This window comes from Physcomitrium patens, chromosome 19 (genome assembly GCF_059467195.1).
Source record: "Physcomitrium patens ecotype Gransden chromosome 19, ASM5946719v1, whole genome shotgun sequence".
In the NCBI taxonomy this organism is placed as follows: Eukaryota; Viridiplantae; Streptophyta; class Bryopsida; order Funariales; family Funariaceae; genus Physcomitrium; species Physcomitrium patens.
The window spans coordinates 15,313,760-15,335,125 of NC_143428.1; the positions used below are offsets into that span (position 1 = coordinate 15,313,760).

The 21,366-nt window shown below is 34.5% G+C and overlaps 1 protein-coding gene across 5 annotated transcripts; it reads left to right on the plus strand.

Annotated features, from left to right (window-relative positions):
• The first annotated feature begins 17,412 nt into the window (after positions 1-17,412).
• Positions 17,413-20,787, plus strand: LOC112296054 (uncharacterized). 5 transcript variants are annotated; one of them, XM_024548160.3, is made up of 3 exons: positions 17,413-17,886; positions 18,049-18,192; positions 18,568-20,787. In XM_024548160.3, exon 3 carries the CDS (start codon positions 18,577-18,579, stop codon positions 20,530-20,532), a length of 1,956 nt encoding a protein of 651 aa, XP_024403928.1. In that variant the 5' UTR covers positions 17,413-17,886; positions 18,049-18,192; positions 18,568-18,576; the 3' UTR covers positions 20,533-20,787. The 5 variants fall into 5 exon arrangements, with proteins under 5 accessions (XP_024403928.1, XP_090101017.1, XP_090101016.1 ...); XM_090244891.1 differs by having other exon boundaries at positions 17,413-17,549; XM_090244890.1 differs by having other exon boundaries at positions 17,413-17,517.
• Positions 20,788-21,366: the final 579 nt, after the last annotated feature.

Consider the following 21,366-nt stretch of genomic DNA (forward strand, 5'->3'; position numbering starts at 1 on the left):
CTTACAATTATTGTACCATACATTGGTCCTAGTATTAATAGGCTTTTGTCTCTTTCCCTTATCCTTGGTCATATTGACAGCCATTTCCTCCATTTTCTTTGTCACGTTCAATAACAAGGTTTCATTTGAATCTTTTAGAACTGGTATTATTCGTATCTCTACTATAGTTAATGCTTGTTGTTGATATGAAAAATATAGAATATATGCTATTATCATGTTCGGTGGTATAGCTTGCAATAGGGTGACATTAACTAGTCTCTGAATATTGGCACTAGAATTGGCCCCTGTTTTTAACATCCGTAGATAACTACCCATTAATCCATTCCAAGTCGAATTTTGATATTTACCTTGAATTGGAATCATTATAAGTCCAGCAGTTAAAAATTGATCATAATGGCATTCCTCCCAAACTTTGGCTCTATTAAAGGATGCAAACACCATAACAAGTTGAGATTCCTTTACAAACATTTTTAGCTCTGGTGGGTGCAAATTATTGATTAATATGGATAAGATAAATGTCCCTGGCATTTAGTGATTTAGCCACTTACTGAGTATATCAACCACTTGGCCATAGAACAATTCCACCGCCTCCTCTAGGATCATTTTGCTATTTATTAACCTCTCTCAAAGGCGGTCTTTAAAACCAATTGGCCGAAAATAGATTAAAAATGTATTCTTCAATGCTTCTCAATTCAAAAATTAATCCATCGATAAGCAATTGTACCATTCAAATACCATGTCTTTTAAGATTGTTGACAACCATCATAACCAAATATCTTTAGTTCTTCCATTATTGGCTATATATGCTGTCAAAAATTGAGAAAAATGTTGATTGAGATCTGCATCTAGTAAGCCCTTAAAAGTAGGTATAGGAGCCACGTTTGTTGTGCGATCTCTTATGTCACTCCTTTGTACTGCTATTAGAACTGTGGGACCACTCATCGCCATTGAAGAGAACAATATACTACTTAATCTTTTGTTAAAATAATTGATGCCTTTCCCAATTGTTTACTCTGAACTTTCAAGTTTCTTCAATTTGCTATTATTATCTTCAAATAAGTTATTTGATCAAATTGGAGGTGAAAATGATGGATTTTGAAATACATTGAATCGGCCCTTATTGACCAATAATTTATGCCTCTATGGAATCAGTTTTGATGGAATCACAGCTTTTGTTATTGAAAATATATCTAATTTTTTTATGATTTTCCTTCTCGCAATTAATGGCCTTAAGAAAAATACTAGACTATTGATCAAATTTTTTGCAAATTCTCTTAGTAATTTCTCTGATAGTATATACTTCTAAAATATTAGATATTGATGAGCTTCTAGGTATACTCGAATATGCCAACAAGCATGCAATTATGGCTTAATTCAACTTTGTTGATGATTCTTTTTTAACTTTTGTTCTTGCTCGTTATGCAATAAATTTCTTGCTTGCAATTCTTTCTTTTGACTGCCATATTTTTTTTATTATTAAGTTTTTATTTATAATAACCATATCCTTTCATTATATTCTATTGAATCTGCATCCTATTTTCCATCTACTCATCTGGTAGTTAATTCTTAACACTCAATGCTATTGTCAATTCCCGGCAGTGGCCCCAAAATATAATTATCATTTTACTTATTCTACAAATTTCTTTCAGAATAAACCTGTAGAAAGAGATTTGAATGTAAGGAAAGACTATGCACATGAGTTCTACTTGTTAATGTCACACAATTAACTATATTCCGAACCAATGAAAACACCAAAGAACATCACAATATTTTTCACTTCCTAATAGTATTCCGCCATCACTGATAACAACAATGTGTAACCTCGCACTATTCTAAAAGATAGTTCATAATCATTCCATAATCCAAACACTAGAATCCTTCACCACTAATTATTCTTCTCAACACACTTCTTCACAAAATTCTAGACTCCATAGACTCCTTCTGATGAATCACTCTCAATTTCCAAAACTCAATATATTATAATCCTTCCATTCATATCCATTCTTTAAAAATATTTCCAATTATTCTCTTTCAATTTATCACTATATAACTCTACATTTAATAAATTAAATTCTTCCTTTGATAATATCAAATTTTTTTTTATTCCAAAACATTACTTCATATTTTAAAGAAACTATCATAATTCTTTTTTTACAAAGAAAAAAATATCCAAGAAATAAACAAAGAAAGAAGTAGCACCAAGCTTATCCCGGCTCATGACTATCACAGTCTAGCCCTTAAATTAGCTTTTACAACTCCTATATACTTTCTCTTGATTTTTTAAATTTCAACCGTGATTCTGTAATTAACCGCATTTAATAACTAAATCAATCATCCATCTTCTTGAATTGCTTATTCTATGGAAAATTAGTATATTTTATCAATATCTTTAAAAAATGAATTAATGTCTATTCTATAGAGTACTATGCCTAAATCTATGGAAGAAGTTTAAAGTTTACGACAAAAAGTTGTACAGTTGAAGGAAGCAAGTAGATTAAACTTGCAACCAAATTCAAAGAGATTTGTTTCTATAAATATAATAGAGACAAGGATTAGTACATCTAAGAAGTTTAATAGAATAAGTTTAAAATTTTGAAGATTTTTGCAATAAGTCAAGTTCTATCTAAGATTGTATCTTTTCTAATATCTGGATGGATTTACTCAAGTAGGACTTATAGATGCACTTCTATAGTTTGCACCTTTCATAGATGAATTTATTCTTAGAAGTCTTTATAGCCATATTCAAAAAAAGTGATTGAAAAAGAGTAGCACAGACCAAGCTCCTATCTTTAGGGTAATGAGGTAAAAAACAAAAAGAATAGAAATAGAGTTGGAAAAGAAGAAAATGAATTATAAGAATAAGAAGTGTAATGATAGTTTAAACAAATAAGATGATTTAACAAAAACCTAATTCGTTTTAATATTTTCTTATATATGTGTATATATAGATTTATTCTTTGATATAATTTTTTACAACTAATATTTCTATTGTATGATTCTTTCAAAGATTTAATATCATTATCATAATACATAAATTTATAAATAACATGATAAATTTATTATATAAAATTTTATACTTTATAATAAATTAATTTGATTTTATACTTTTGATTACATTATATCACGGAAATATAAATTTATTCCAATACTTACTTATATAATTAGGTAGAAGTAAGTAAATATAGATCAATTTCATGAAGTCTTCTAGAGAAGCTTTTTAGAAGCTTCACAAACAAAGTTTTGACTTAAGATGTATTTATAGGATAGAAACTTGGCCAACAAGTTAACTACGTATTAGTAGCTTGTGGAACAAGATAACTTTGCATAGTAGCTTGTAGAGTAAGCTAATTATATGGCACATACATAGATAACTTGCCTTACAAGTTAAGACATGTGGCTAGCAAAGCCAACACGTTTTAGAGGTCCTATAGGACATCGCCACATAGCTCCTAGTTAAGAGTATATATGGAGGCAAGAATGAAGCTTTCTTCATTCTTGTCAACATCATTCTATTCTTTAGTCTTGTTTCAAGACTTTCTAGTCTTCTTGTTTTTAGCAATAGCCATTCTAGTTAATATTATATTATCTTTTGAGTGACTTTTTAGTTCTCTTCAGTGATACAAAAATGTATCAAGGATTTTCTTTCTTCGAGATTCATGTCCTATATAATTTGTCAAGAGTGCTAACATAATATTTTTGTCTTATTTTAGAAGTGAGTGGATTATCCCACTTCTATTTTTGTATTTTGAAGATAGCAGACTACTCACTTTTAAACAAAAAACTTTATTTTTCTAACATTGATCTTTTCCTCAAAAAGAATGGATTGTACCTCTTTGAGGAAATTTTTATTAGATGTTGTGAATTACCTTCTTCTAATTTAATATTTTCTATTTGTTTGAGTTGTTTATAGAAAGAAAGATTATAGATAGTACATCTAACAGAAATGAAAATAGTTTTGTCACTATTGTGGATCTTCACAAGCTTCTCAACACTCTTAGGATAAAAATTTCATGTATCACTAATGTTAACTATGGGAGCACTATTTCTATACCTATAGAAGAAGTCCGGAGTCTACGTCAAGAAGTTGTACAATTGAAGGAAATAAGTTGATCAACCTCACAACCAAATTCAGAGGATCTTATATCTATAAGCTCAAGAGAGGCAAGATTTAGTATGCCTAAGATGTTTGATAGAACAAGATGAAAATTTTGAGGGTTTTTGCAACAAGTTAAGCTCTACTTAAGATTATATCCTTTTCCATATGTAGATGGATTAAATCAAGTCGGCTTCATAAGTGCATTTCTATCTAGAAAGGATCTTTTTTGGTTTGCACCTTTAATTGAAAAGGATTCATAACTTCTTTATGATTTAAATTCATTCTTAGAAGTTTTTATAGCTATATTTGAAAAAAGTGATAAAAATGAGTAGCAAAAATTAAACTCTTATTTTTACGACAAGTCTCACAATCAATCACTACATATGCTGTTGAATTCTAAAATCTTGCTTGTGATGTGGACTACAATCACAACCCACTTATCAATCAGTTTTGATATGGGTTGAAGAATAGTGCCAAAGATTTATTATTAACAATATCGAAAGCAAAATCTTTAGAACAATTTATTATTCAAGCCATTACATGTGACAATTGATTATTTGAAAGGTATTAAGAATAAAAACTTGGCTAAAAAAGAACAAGTCAAGTCAAAGCCTGTCACGGCCATAATCATGTAAGCTAATAATTACATATAGAAATAGGTAGAAGTAAGTAAAAGTAGATAAAAGTAAGTTAATTCTATAATATTTAATATAGAAGCTTCCTAGAAACTTCTTAGACGCTGCTTTGACTTCATAGGTGTCTTTAATTGACTTTTTGGATTAGAAACGTGTTCAACAAGTTGGCCATGTGCCACACATGTTGTTAGCTTGAAGATCAAGCTAACTATGTGGCCCACACGTAGAAAAACTTGCCTTGTAAGTCAAGGCATGTGTCCTACAAAGTCAACACATATTGGAGGTCCTATAGAACGTCGCCACGTAGCCCCTAGTTAGATAGTATATATAGAGACAAGAGTGAAGGCTTCTTCACTCTTGTCAACTCCTTTCTTGCTTCTAGTCCAGGTTCAAGAGTCTTTAGTTTCTTGTCTTGTGGCAATAGCCATTCCAGTTTCTTTTTAATATACCTACTTGTTTATATTTTGACTTATTATATCGAGATAGCCTTTTGGTGTATATTTTCCCTCATCGAGTCTTTGTCCTTGACAGATTGACAAGAGTACACTTACAATATCAGAGCTTTGTTTTTTCTTAAGTAAGAGTGGGTTACCCCTTTCTCTTGACAAGACATAAGCATATTAGAAGTTTGTGGATTACCCACTTCTAAACTGATATTGTTCTTAGTATCTTCTTTGTTATCAAGTCTTTTTTTTCTTTTCTCTTGAGCAATATCAAACAAATTTTTCTTCTTAGTGTCATTATGGCAGAGCTTGTTGAAATGAAGAGTGCAATGGCACAAATGCAAGAGCAAATGAGGAAGTTAATGCTTGCGATGCATCAACTCAATTCACCAACACAGGAAAGAACAAGAATAGCAGAAAGTGGAGATATAGAGATGATCGGAGCTGCTTCAACATCTATAACAAATCACGTTCCTTCTCCAATTGTACAACACCCTATAAGTACTAGAGAACCAAGAATTGCCTTACCTGAGAAATTTGATGGTACGAGATCAAAGTTTCGAGGGTTCATCAATCAAGTACAATTGGCAATTGAACTTCAACGGCAAAGCTATCCAACTCCAGGATCACAAGTCAGGTTTATTGGCATTCTACTTTCTGGTTCTGCATTATCGTGGTTTTCGTCTTTTCTAGAACAACGAAATCCAATATTGGATAATTTGGAAGCTTTTTTGGCGGAGTTTCAATCTATGTATGGTGAACACGATGCAACTCGTGTTGTAACAAATAAGATCCAAATTCTGCGACAAGAAAATCGCTCAGTAACAGTATATGCTTCACAATTTCGACAACTTGCAATTGACATCAAGTGGGATGATGCTGCACTCATCACTCAATTTCTTTATGGATTGCAATACGAAGTAAAGAAATTGATGCTCAACTTACCTGATCCTCAAACTTTGAGTCAAGCAATCGATTTTGCGGTAAAATATGATAATCGACTTTTCGAATTTTGATCCGAGAATCATTCATGGGAACCTCAACGTTATTACTCAATGGCAACATCAACATCTTTGCCAAACGTACATTCAGAAGTAGAAGACATGCAAATTAACGCGGTATGTTTTAAACCCCTAACTGAGCAAGAAAAGATTCGTCGTCGTCAAGAAAGATTATGTTTATATTGCAGAGAACCTAAGCACACTGCTCAACATTGTCCAAAGAAACAACGCAACTATAAAATGAGGGGTACGACGGTCAAAGAAGACAACATGTCGGAAAACGGATTCGTCCAGCTACAATAGGGACCGTGCAGCTGGAACCTTGTACAATTCCTAATGAAGGTCCTATCCTCTCCTCAGAACCCTCTCCTTGTTTTATAATAGACTTATATTTAGGACCTAAGAATTACAAAGCCTCTACTTTATTAGATTCGGGAGCCTCAGCATGTTTTTTAGATGAACAATTTGTTAAAAGTCGTAAAATACTCTTTGTACAGAAACCTAAACCAGTACATGTAGAAGTCATAGATGGTCGTTCCTTGTCTTCTGGAGATGTCACTCATGAAACTCATCCTATAAAAGTAACAATAGACGGTCATGATAGCTACATAGCTTTTAACATAATTAAATCCCCGTTCAATCTAGTTATTTCAGGTTTATCCTGGCTAAAAAAATATAACCCTCGAATAGATTGGAATTCGCGTAAACTTGACTTTTTCCAAAGCGTTATTAATAGTTCTACCAACCAAGTAAAAAATTATAAGTCTAGTATAGTAAAACCCGTACTGATAGGTGCAAAAGCATTTATACACGCAGCAAAAGAAGGATCAACTTTTGCTATTTATGCTGCACCTATTTCTGAAAACATAAAGACTTCAAGTGGCATTCCAAGTCAATATCAGGAGTATCAAGACGTTTTTGAGAAAAAGAATGCAGATATTCTTCCTGAGCATCGCCCATATGATTGTTCAATCGACCTCAAGGAAGGAACTCAGCCACCATTTGGACCAATTTACAGTTTATCGCAAGATGAGATGGCTGAACTCAAGACATATATTGACAAGAATTTAGCGAAGAATTTCATATGCCATTCAAAATCTCCAGCAGGAGCTCCAATTCTATTCGTAAAGAAAAAAGATGGATCTTTACGAATGTGTGTTGATTATCGAGGACTCAATAAGATCACAATCAAGAATAGGTATCCATTACCTTTGATATCAGGACTCCTTAACCAGTTGAATCAAGCTAAGATCTATACAAAAATAGATCTAAGAGGAGCATATAATCTAGTACGGATCAAAGAAGGAGATGAATGGAAGACTGCGTTTCGAACCAGGTATGGACATTTCGAATATAATGTCATGTCCTTTGGACTCACGAATGCACTAGCTGCTTTTCAACATCTCATGAATGATGTATTTCGTGAATTCTTAGACAATTTTCTCGTCTGCTATTTAGACGATATCTTGATCTATTCTAAGAACGTCGAAGAACATGAAATACATATTCGTCAAGTATTACAAAAACTTAGAGATGCAGGATTGTACGCCAAGATGAAAAAGTGTGTATTTCACACTATTCAAGTTGACTTTTTAGGATACATCATTTCAAATGATGGTCTCATGATGGATTCTAAGAAAGTTCAAACAATCATGGATTGGAAGATTCCAAGGACAGTAAGAGATGTCCAATGTTTCTTGGGATTTGCCAATTACTATCGGATCTTCATCAAAGATTTCTCACGAGTTGCAGCTCCACTTACACGCTTGACTAGTAAAGATAAATTCCAATAGAATCAAGAAGCGAAAGCAGCATTTGAAGCCTTGAAGACATCGTTTGTCTCTGCACCAGTCTTATATCGTGTTGATTTTTCCAAGGCATTTTTTATCGAAACAGATGCATCAGATTTTGACTTGGGTGCAGTTTTATCACAAATGGGAACAGATGACAAACTTCATCCGATAGCTTTTCATTCAAGAAAATTCTCAGCAGCCGAGATCAATTATGAGATCCATGATAAAGAACTTCTTGCGATCGTGGATTCCTTTCAAGAATGGCGTCATTATCTAGAAGGTGCTTCTAGTCCAGTCACTATATATACAGATCACAAGAACCTCGAGTATTTCATGTCAGCACGCGTGTTGAATCGTCATCAAGCTTGTTCGAGTATGTCTTTGTCAAGATTTGAGTTCATTATCACTTATCGGTCAGGAAAGCAACAAGGTTTGTCTGATGCCCTATCTAGACGTTCTTATTTTGCACCAAAAGAAGGAGATGCAGCTTTTGAGCAACAAAGAACGGTCCTCTTGAAACCGGAGCAATTTCATCTCCGAGCAATGAAATCAACATTGACTGTTGATTCAACTTTTCTCAAGCAAATCCAGTCCAATATGTCCTCAGACCCTCTGGTTCATGATATCGAGAATAATTCTTCCAAGTCTCATGATCCTTCTAAGTTCGAGTTCAAGAATAATCTATTAAATTTTGAAGGACGCCTATATGTTCCAGAAGGAGAAGCATGTTTACGTGTTCTTCAAGCACGTCATGACTTTCCAACAGCAGGGCACTTTGGATATAATAAGACTTTGGAACTCATATCAAGAGATTTTTGGTGGCCACAAATGTGGAAGTCAGTCAAAGACTTTGTACAATCATGTGATATTTGTTCAAGATCAAAAATTCCTCGTCATCGACCTTACGAACTTCTTCAGCCATTACCTATACCAGAACAACCATGGTCTTCTGTTTCTATGGATTTCATCACAGATCTTCTAAGCTCAAGATCTTATGATTCTATATTTGTGATAGTAGATCGTTTCACCAAGATGGCACATTTTGTGCCATGTACAAAATCTATCACAGGTGAAGAAACAGCTAAGCTTTTCATTGATAATATCTATCGCTATCATGGATTACCTAATGATATCATATCGGATAGGGGAACTCAATTTGTGTCAAGATTTTGGAGGACCCTTTTCAAGATTTTAAAAGTGGATATAAAGCTATCTTCGGCTTTCCATCCTCAAACTGATGGACAAACAGAGCGCGTAAACCAAGTCTTTGAGCAATATTTAAGGTGTACTATCAACTACCAACAAGATGATTGGACAACCCTTCTGCCATTGGCAGAGTTTGCTTATAATAATACGGTACATTCTTCCACGCAACAAACACCTTTCTTTGCTAATTATGGCTATCATCTACGACTTGATACTTTTGATTTTTCAAAAGTTGATAATCCTACAGCAGAAGATATGGCAAATCGGTTGTCAGAGTTACATGCAATAATGAAGACGCAATTGAAGGAAGCTCAAGAACGACAAAAGATAAACGCAGATCTATATCGTAAGGAGCAACCACAAATCAACGTGGGTGATAAGGTATGGCTACTTCGTCGCAATATCAAGACTACTCGACCTTGTGACAAGTTGGACTATCGTAGGCTTGGCTCCTTTTCTGTTTCTGAACAGATCAACCCAGTTGCATATCGGTTACATCTACCGGAGTCAATGAAGATCCATCCTGTATTCCACGTATCTCTTCTTGAATCATATAAGACAGTGGATATACAAGGAAGAAGACAAGTGCCACCGCCTCCTATAGAAGTAGATAATAATGAAGAATTTGAGGTGGAAGAGATATTAGACTCAAGGCGGCGCCGAAATAAGCTGGAATATCTTGTTCATTGGCGCGGATATGATATTAGTGAACGCACATGGGAGCCATCCAGGAATCTAGCAAATGCATCAGCTAAAATCAAAGTTTTTCATCAACGACATCCATCAAAACCAAGATGAAAATCTCTCTTATAAAAGAGACAAGATTGAGGCAAGATAACATTCAATTTCCTATCCTTGTTTGTAACTTCTTTGCATTTGTGACGCTAATTAGATGGAGAGCCAACAACCAGCGGATTCAACTCAAGAACCTTCGTTTGCTCACCTGCCGGACGAGACATTACGATTGTCACAACCTTCAAGACGACGCAATCGAGATGAAGATCTTCAAGAACGACATGTTCTTCCTCGAACAGATGGTGAGATACAACGCGTTTGGTATCACGATTTGGGAAGGGACTCTCGATGTTTGGTGATTTTGCTAGAGGTAGGAACAACTCTTGATGGTGTTCCGAATATTCTATTCGAAGGAAGTTACAAAGGCCTCAACAATGATCAAATAACTGGGTGGTCTTCCCGCCTTGGTATGGGACACTACCGATGGTTGAAAGGCCCTATCAATCATCTTCGAAGAGAACAGAGATCAGAGTATGTGGCGAATACAATTCGTCGCATCATAGATTTCCTCAACATATGATGACCGCTCCTCGTGGAACTCGTCTCTAGAAAGGGGGGTAATGTCACGGCCATAATCATGTAAGCTAATAATTACATATAGAAATAAGTAGAAGTAAGTAAAAATAGATAAAAGTAAGTTAATTCTATAATATTTAATATAGAAGCTTCCTAGAAACTTCCTAGATGCTACTTTGACTTCATAGGTGTCTTTAATTGACTTTTTGGATTAGAAACATGGTCAACAAGTTGGCCATGTGCCACACATGTTGTTAGCTTGAAGATCAAGCTAACTATGTGGCCTTCACGTAGAAAAACTTGCCTTGTAAGTCAAGGCATATGTCCTACAAAGTCAACACATATTGGAGGTCCTATAGAACGTCGCCACATAGCCCCTAGTTAGATAGTATATATAGAGACAAGAGTGAAGGCTTCTTCACTCTTGTCAACTCTTTTTTTGCTTCTAGTCCAGGTTCAAGAGTCTTTAGTTTTTCGTCTTGTGGCAATAGCCATTCCAGTTTCCTTTTAATATACCTACTTGTTTATATTTTGACTTATTATATCGAGATAGCCTTTTGGTGTATATTTTCCCTCATTGAGTCTTTGTCCTTGACATAGCCATAGCTTCCAAGTTTTTTGAAACATATTCATCAAAGCCAGAATTAATGCAAATTGATACAATATATTTTAAACCTCTCACGAAGCAGAAAAAGATTTAACATTGCCGAGATGGTTTATATTTATATTGTAGAGAAGCTAAACACAATGCTCAACATTATCCAAAGCAGTAATACAATTACAAAATAAAAATTTCAATTACCAAAGAAGATAATGTGTCAAAAAATGAGTTTCATTAGTTACAATAGGAATCATACAACTAGAATCATGTATAATATCTAGTAAAGGTCCTACTTTCTCCTCACACCTTTCACTTTGTTTTACAATAGATATATATATTTAAGACCTAAAAATCACAAAGCCTTTGCTTTATTAGATTCAAGAGCCTCAGCCTATTTTATAGATGAAGATTTTGTCAAAAATCAAAAAATATCTTTAGCCAAGAAAACTTAACCATACATATAGAAGTCATAGATAGTCATTTATTATCTTTTGGAAATATTATCCATGAGACTGTTCCTTTAGATGTAACAATTAAAGATTATAATAGCATAGTAGTATTTAATATAATAAGATCTCCATCCAATCCTATTATTTTAGGATTATCATGGCTAAAAAGTTATAATTCTCAAATAGATTGGATTTCTCATAACCTTAACTTTTTTGGTAGTATAATCCAAGATTAGATTAGTGAAGTAGAAGTACATAAGTCTAATATATCCAAATCTTTACTGATAGGTGCGAGAACTTTCATCCATGTTACAAAAGAAGAATCATATTTTACTATATGTGCTATGCTTATTTTTAATGATGGAAAAATGTCAAGTGGTATTCTTAGCCAATATCAAGAATTCTAAGATATTTTTGATGAAAAGAATGGACATATTCTTCTAGAGTATCAATCTTATGATTGTTCAATTGATCTGCAAGAAGGAGATCAACCACCATTTGGACCAATTTATAGCTTATCCTAGAATGAGTTAGTTGCATTAAAAGAATACATTGATGAGAACTTCGCAAAGAACTTCATATATTATTTCAAATCTCCAATTGAGGCTCCTATCTTATTTATGAAGAAAAAAGACAAATCTTTGCAGATGTATGTAGATTATTAAGGACTTAACAAGATCATCATCAAAAATAGGTATCTTTTGCCTTGGATTTCAAGACTTCTTGACCAACTCAATCAAACAAAGATCTATACCAAAATAGAACTACAAAGAGCATACAAATTAGTTTATATCAAAGAAAGAGATGAATGGAAGACTACTTTTTGAACTAGATATAGACATTTTGAATATAATGTCATGCCTTTTGGACTTACAAATGCACAGACCACTTTTCAATATTTTATGAATGATGTTTTTTGTGAGTTTTTAGATGATTTTATTGTTTAGTATTTAGACAACATTCTAATCTACTCTAAAAATACAGAAGAACATGAACTTTATATTTGTCATATGTCACAGAAACTTAGAAATGCAAGATTATATACTAAGTTGAAAAAGTATGTATTCTATATTATTCAAGTTCACTCTTTAAGATACATCATTTCCAACAAAGACCTTATGATGGATCCCAAGAAAGTCTAAACTATCATAAATTGGAAGATTCTAAGATCAGTACAAGATAAGCAATGCTTTTTAAGTTTTGCTAATTATTATCAAATCTTCATCAAGTATTTTTCTCAAGTTACAGCTCTACTTACACGTTTGACTTGTACAAATAAACTTCAATGGAATAAAGAAGCAAAAGCATCATTTGATGTTTTAAAAAAAGAGTTTACTTTTATATCAATCTTACATTGTATCAACTTTTCTAAGACATTTTTTGTGAAAATAAATGCATCAGACTTTGCTATGGGTGTCATGTTATCACAAATGAGATAAGATGACAAACTCCACTCAGTAGCTTTCTATTCTAGGAAAATTTTAGCATCCAAGATTTATTATGAGATCCATGACAAAGAGCTCCTTACAATCATGGATTCATTTCAAGAATGATGTCATTATCTAGAAGATGCCTCAAGTCCAGTCACCATATATATGGATCATAAGAACCTTGAGTATTTCATGTCAACACGTATTTTGAATCATTATCAAATTCATTAGACCATGTCTTTATCTAGATTTAATTTCAAGATGACTTATTGATCTAGAAAACAATAATGTCTATCAAACATCCTTTCTAGACATTCTTATCTTGCACCAAAAGAAGGAGATGCATCTTTTGATCAACAAAAAATGACCTTCTTGGAGCACAAGCATTTTCATCTTCAAGTAATTAAATCAAAATTGACTATTGATTCAACATTTGTCAAGCAAATTCAATCAAATTTGTCCTCTGATCTTCTTATTCATGATATCAAGAATACTTCCTCTAAATCCTATGACACTTCAAATTTTGAGTTCAAGAACAACCTATTATATTTTGAAGTTTGCCTATATATTTCAAAAGGCAAGGCTTGATTACGTGTCCTTCAAGCTTGTGATGATTTTTTAGCATCCGAATATTTTGCATACAATAAGAATTTGGACCTAATATCAAAAGATTTTTAGTGGCCTAAAATTTAAAAGACAATCAAAGACTCTGTACAATCATGCAATACTTGTTCAAGATCCAAAACTCCTTGCCATCAACCTTATGAACTTCTTCAACCATTATCTATTCCAGAACAATAATAGTCTTCTATTTCTATAAATTTTATCACAGAACTTCTAATCTCATATTCATATGACTCCATATTTATAATTATAGATTACTTCATCAAAATGGCACATTTTATACTATGTACAAAATCTATTTCAAGTAAAGAAATAACTAATCTTTTTATTGACAATATCTATCGCTATCTTGGATAGCCAAAGGATATTATATTTGATGAAGGGACTCAATTTGTATCAAGATTTTAGAGAATCCTATTCAAGATTCTAAAGGTGGATATAAAGCTTTTTTTGACTTTTCATCCTCAAATTGATGGACAAACAAAACAAGTAAATCAAATTTTGAAGCGATATTTGAGGTGTACCATCAACTATCATCAAGATGATTAAACAGCTCTTTTGCCATTAGCAAAGTTTGCATACAATAATTTGGTACATTCTTCTATTCAACAAATACTTTTTTTTAATTATAGGTACCATCCACAACTTGATACTTTTGACTTTTCAAAAGTTGATAATCTTGTGGCAAAAGATTTGGCGAATCATTTGTTACAGCTACATGAAATAATGAAGATACAATTAAAAGAAGTTCAAAGTCAGCAAAAGATCAACGTCGATGCCTATTGCAAGAAGCAACCACAATTCAACATAGGTGATAAGATATAGTTATTTCGTCATAATATCAAGACTATTCATCATTGTGATAGGTTAGACTATCATAAGCTGGGATCTTTTTCTATTTGTAAACAAATCAATCTTGTTGCTTATTGATTACATCTACTAGAGTCTATGAAGATCTATCATGTATTTCACATATCCCTTCTTGAGCCATATAAGACATTGAATATTTTGGAAAGAAGACAAATGCCACCTCCTCCTATAGAAGTGGATAATAATCAAAAATTCAAAGTGGAAGAAGTCTTAGATTCAAGGCAGTATCAAAATAGGTTGAAATATCTTGTTCATTGGCATGAATATGATAATAGGGAATGCACATAGAAGCCATCAAAAAATCTTGCAAATGCAACAAAGAGAGTTGAATCTTTTCACCAACAAAATCCATCAAAACCAAGATAAAAAATAGCAAATCTTTGCTATAAAAGAAACAAGATCAAACAAAGATAACATTCTATCTACTTTCTTGTAGCTTATGTATATTTGTAATCCTAAAGAGATGGAGAACCAAGAACCAATAGATTCAACTCAAGAGCTTTGATTTGCGGACGTACCAGATGAAACATTGCAATTGTCACAACCTTCAAGATGACAAAATTGAAATGAAGATCCTCAAGAACAACATGTCTTTCCTCAAATAGATGGAAAAATACAACATGTTTGATATCACGACCTTGGAAGAGACTCCCAATGTTTGGTGATTTTATTAGAGGCAAAAAAAATTCCTAATGGTGTTTCAAATGTTTATATGAAGGAAGTTGCGAATGCCTCAACAATGATCAAATAATAGGATTGTCTTCTTTGCCTTGTATAAAACACTATCGATGGTTGAGAGGGCCTATCAACCATCTTTGAAGAGAGAAAAGATCAAAATATGTAGCAAATATAATTTGCCGCATCTTGGACTTCCTCAATATATGAAAACTTCTCCTCATAAAATTCGTTCCTAGAAGAAGAGATAATATCATGAACATATATATTTACTCCAATAATTATTTATATAATTAAGTAGAAGTAGGTAAATATAGATTAATTTTATAAAGTCTTTTAGGAAAGCTTTCTAGAAGGTTCATAAACAAGATTTTTACTTTAGACGTATTTATAGGATAGAAACTTGACCTACAAGTTAACCACGTGTTGATAGCTTGTGTGACAAGTTAATCACGTGTTGTTACCTTATAGGACAAGTTAACTCCATTTAGTAGCTTGTGGAACAAGCTAACTATGTGGCGCACACATAGATAACTTGTCTTGTAAATTAAGACATGTGGCTAGCAAAGTCAACACATTTTGGAGGTCTTATAGGACATCGCTACGTAGCTTCTAATTAAGAATATATAGAGAGGCAAGAGTGAAGCCTTCTTCATTCTTGTCAATGTCGTTTAGTCCTTAGTCTTGTTTCAAGTCTTTCTAGTGTTCTTATTTTTGGCAATAGCTATTCTAATTAATATTAAATTATCTTTTGAGTGACTTTTTAGTTCTCTTTAGTGACACAAGAGTGTATTGAGGATTCTCTTTCTTCGAGATTCATGTCCCTGACACATTAAGATCTAATCTTATGAAAAGATCATCTAATCACATATTTTATAATATATGCCTATATTCTTTTTTAAATTAATATTAATAAAATATAAGTAAATAAAAATATATTAGATAGATAATATTCTCTTTAAAAATATAAAAATAGAGCTTCTTAATTAAATATTAGATTTATTAAAAATTTATAGATTTGTGACTTGTTTATAGAAGTTTCTTTTAGAAGTGTATTATCTTAAAGAAATTGCTATTAAAGCAACATATAATATTGACATTTGGCTTGTAAGTCTTTTAATCCTTCAAAAAATACTTTTATGAGTTTTTAATTAGTTAATATATATATAGAAGCATTATTGAGATAATTCTTTGTTGTGTTAGCAAATTTTTTGTGTTTTATTCTTAATTCAAAACCCTCAACTTCTTTATATTTTATAATACTGACTATAATTTATTTTTATCTTGTATTTATATATATATATATATATATATATATATATATATTGTTATTAATAATAATAATGTAATAGATTTTTTAGTTATATCTAATGTTTGTGTAATTTTAATCTAAGAGGTATTTTCTACTTATAAGCCTACTTTAAAAGGCTATAGTTTAAAATTCTTACTAAGGTTCTTTACTTAGAAAAGAAAAGCCTTCTTTCAAAACCTTTGGCCTTTGGATATAGAATAAAGTGAGAAAAAAATATTAAATAGACCAAATTATTATTTTATCATAATTCTAAATATATTGATTTATATCTTCATTCTAATCATTATAATATATAAAATATAATATCTTATTTTTTCATAGATAATTTAAGCATATATTGATATTATTTTTATTTTAAATCACATCTTTAGTAAATATATAATTTTTAAAGATAATGTTATACATGTTGTGTAGAAAAGAGTGCATTCTACCTCATTTTTTTAAGTATAAAGTTACTTCAAGAAAGCTTCTTAATTTCAACTAATCTAATGATTTAAAAGTTGCAACCTTTCATCTTGTCCTTAAGTGTAAAGTGTCTCTAACATTCCCTATTTTTGTAATAAGAAAATTAACATGAAATTATAATTATTTTTTGTGCCATGACCTTTCTAAGTGGGTTTCAATGGAGAAAGACTGCCTCTCACCTGATTTCAACTTGAGGTTGAAGTCAAAATTAACTTAAATAACTACTTATTTGAAGAGGAGACCGTCAGAAACCACGTGGCACGAATCCGAAATGCAGTCACGTGCAGCAATGAAGCTGACGTGGAAGGAGCGTGCCAAAAGCAACGTGGCTGGAGGTGTGAAGACTGGACCAGGCGGAACCCGCGTGAACCCTACATCATGATGATGATGATGCATGAAGAAGACGAAGACGAAGACCAGGCGAGTGGGGAGGGGAGCGGGGGTTGGGGGGTGCCCGGGTATACCCCTGCGCTCTCCCCTCGTCCTGGCGTCATTCTGCGTGTTGCTGCTGCTGGTTCGCTCGCTCACTCGGTCTGTCTGTCCCTTCCCTCCGTGTTCTCTTCCTCTCCTCTCCTCCCCTCTGTCACCCTCCAGGTCTCCCTCCAGGTCTCTTCCCTTCCTCGTATCGCCTCCCCGCTGTGATTTCCTCCCTCCCCTCCTCAACCCTCTCTTTTTTTTTTACTTGTTTTGTTTTGTTTTGTTTTGGGTATCCTTGTGGGGTTTGGGTGTTTATTAGTAGCACTGGTCTATCATACCCTATGAGCTCTTTTTTCTTTCCTTGCACGCGTCGTGTATGCGTCTTCTTACGTGTTCAGCCACTCCATGTCTGTTTCAAGGGTACCTGGTTAAAGCCCTGTAGTATCAGCTTTTGATTGTGAGATTGCGGACTTGTAATGTGTTTCGGCGTCTGAGTTATACGTGTTTTCCGCTTCAAACGTTTCTATCCAGGGATCTAAGCCGTCTAGCTTCTTCGTGGTGGGGGTTCTAGAAAGCGCATCGTGTCGCTTGGCTTGCCGTTGTCTTCTTGTTCTTAATCTGTTCAATCAGTTGTGGCACTAGTGAGACTGCCTCGTTAGTGTTGTTCTTGTGGATTTATGTTATGGACGCGGTGCTGATGATTTCTTTTGTTGTTCGCAGCACATCTTTTGCGGAGTTACGCAACGTTGTCTTCTTCGACGTATCAAAACCAGCTATATTCCGCTCTTATAAAATACGATCCCTTTTACCTTGCTGCTCTTTCGACTTCCCAGAACCCTAATTTGGAGGATTGTCAGCCATCACGTAAGAAGTTTCATTCACAAATACTTCCGCCTTCATTTTTTACCTAGGTTCTTTGGATCTTATTGTGAATATCAAAATATGGAACTTTGGATACCTTGTCGTAGCAGACAGAAGAAACATATAATCTCTCCTGCCATATTGCATCTGAATTATGTAGTTAGGAGATGAGGAAAAGTGTATTATATACTTTTAATCCATGAATGCATTGCATTAGGAAAAACCATAAGCAGATCGCATTTCCAAGGGTTTCAAGTGTAACTCTTGCTTTACAATTCAGACTTAGCACCGACAATCGCTTGTCGAATTGTCTCCAGAAACTTCTGGTCAAGTCCGGTAATAATCAATCTAAAGTGTGGGAAATATCATTCTGTTCAGGACAAAACAATGTTGGAGCAATTTCTCATTTTTACTCGGGGCGGTTTGGTGCTGTGGTCTTGCCTGGAAGTCGGGAAGGCTCTGAAAGGTTCACCAGTTGATGCCCTCATCAAGACATGTCTTTTGGAAGAAAGAGCGGGTGACTCTTCATTTCAATATGACGCGGCGGGGGCCGGATATACGTTAAAATGGCGATTCCACAATGAACTTGGTTTGGTCTTCGTGGCTGTGTACCAAAGAATGTTACATCTTCTATACGTGGATGAGCTTCTGGAAAAAGTCATGCGAGAGTTTTCTATATTGTTTGTTCCAACTCGCACAGTTTATCATGATTTCGATGACACTTATCGGCAGCTATTGAAAGCAGCTGAAGCAAATTCTCACTTCAAGCGTGTTGGGCAACACCGGCACATAGATAATCCAAGGAAAGGTTCTGAGTCGCAAGCACGAAATGCGCAGACTGGGAGGAAAAGTGATAAGTCAGCTGGGAAGAGTTCAGGGTCAAATGACGATGGGGCCGACGAAGACGGTGAAGCGGATGGTAGCAAGTTTGGCCCTGTGGGTTACAGCAATGGTACAGGCAATGGGCATGCCAATGGGAACAAAGCCAACGGACTTGGTAGTACAAAGAGTGGTAGGAGCAGTGCAAGTGGAAGCAGTAGTGATGAGGATAGTGTCGCGCACAAGACATCTAGCGAGAATGCGTTTGACGTAAGTAAGTTAGCTAAGCTTAGGAACAACAAGTCAAAGAAAGCCACATCTGGCATGGAAGGTCCGAAGGGTACTTCTAAGGATGATGCCGTGTCTAAGAAGCCGCAGAAGAAGAATAGGGTTTGGGGTGATGCTCCCCCTCCGTCGAAGCTAGATTTTACGGATCCCGTATCTGTTGATCAGGGCGATGATGGCGTTGATATTGCTGTTGTGGAGAAAGGATTGAGTTTGATGGACAAAGACGATGACGACGAGAGTTTTCGAGTTGAAGACATGATGGTGGAGGTTGAGAAAGAGAACGGAGGCAAGAAAGCAGCTTCTAAAAAGGGTTGGTTAACTTCTCTGGTTCAAAGTGTCGCAGGGAAACCAGCTCTTGAGTATGCGGATCTGGAGCCGGCTCTCAAAATTTTCAAAGAACGGTTGATGACAAAGAATGTGGCTGCAGATATTGCTGAGAAACTGTGCGATTCGGTTGCTGCAAGTCTTGTTGGGAAGAAACAGGGCTCTTTTACGCGTATTACTACCACCGTTCAAGCAGCTATGGAGGAATCTCTGGTCAGAATTCTAACACCAAAGCGTTCTGTCGATATCCTGCGTGATGTCCACCAGGCTAAGGAGGTTGGTCGACCCTACACCATTGTCTTTGTGGGTGTCAATGGAGTAGGCAAGTCCACCAATCTGGCCAAGGTGGCATACTGGCTGCAACAACATGACATCAAGGTGATGATGGCTGCTTGTGATACTTTTCGTTCGGGTGCTGTCGAGCAGCTTCGCACCCATGCTCGCAGACTTCAGATTCCTATATTTGAGAGGGGTTATGAGAAAGATCCTGCTGTAGTCGCTAGGGATGCCATATATGAAGCGAAACGCACAAAGCAGGATGTTGTCCTTGTCGACACTGCTGGACGTATGCAGGATAACGAACCTCTTATGAGGGCTCTATCAAAGCTTATCAACATGAATGACCCTGACTTGGTGCTGTTTGTTGGAGAAGCTCTGGTTGGCAATGACGGTGTTCACCAGCTCACCCAATTCAATCAGAAACTAGCCGATCTTTCATCTACTTCCTCCCAGACGCAGAGCATTGACGGGATTTTACTCACCAAATTTGATACAATTGATGACAAGGTTGGAGCAGCGCTGTCCATGGTTTACACCTCAGGTGCGCCTGTTATGTTTGTAGGCTGTGGTCAGAATTACACCGACTTGAAGAAGCTCAACATCAAGTCTGTCATGAAATCCCTCCTGACCTAAACGTGTTGTTGATCCACATCTCTAGCACTGTGATGTTCATCCACTGCCATTTTCCTGTCAAGCTTCTCTGAAGTATGTGTGGTAGGGACGACTGTAGACTTAAATCGTCTATGAGGTAGTATTCGTGATTTTGTGATGGGTCACGTCTGCCACGTGTGGGTTTATCAATACATAGTGAATATACTGTGCCCCGTCATTCTGTGTAATGACTAACCGTTTATGTATAATACATCATGAATACCCTCCCTTGTCCTACATTATCCTGAAATTATTGCTGGTTGGAAAGGGCAAAAGAATAATTTGTGTGATTTTATGTCTTTAATGAAGTATGGAAGTATGTTTTTAACTAATTTTACTCGTCATTTAATTGTGTAGCTAATAACAATAGTAATAATGATTTGTTTTTTGTTTTTTGGGTCTATGTATATAACTAACTTAAAAGTTCATGGGAATTTCTTTGGCAAATCCTTAACGTCCGTCAGCCTACGAACACACCTTTTTTAGTCATTAGACAAATATTGTAAATGGAGAGGATGTTACTCTCATTTTCTTTATTTTATTTGATTTATATATTTGTTGTGCACATCAGGTTTTTGTACTTTTAGAATTTTTAATTATTCTAATAATGTAACCATTTCTAACCAATGGTCTAAAGCCAAATTCATCTCGACATCATATTACACAACATTGATTTTGATTGCAGGTACCATTTATTTTGTACGTTCCTGAGATTGAAAATTAGTTATTTTTCAACAATCAAGTATGTTTATGTCAGTAAAATTTGCACTACCTTAGATGAATTTGACAATGAAACTAAATCTTCTGCAACCAATT

Coding starts and splice junctions, on each gene's coding strand:
- LOC112296054 (XM_024548160.3), top strand. CDS start 18,577: ATGTTGGAGCAATTTCTCATTTTTACTCGGGGCGGTTTGGTGCTGTGG.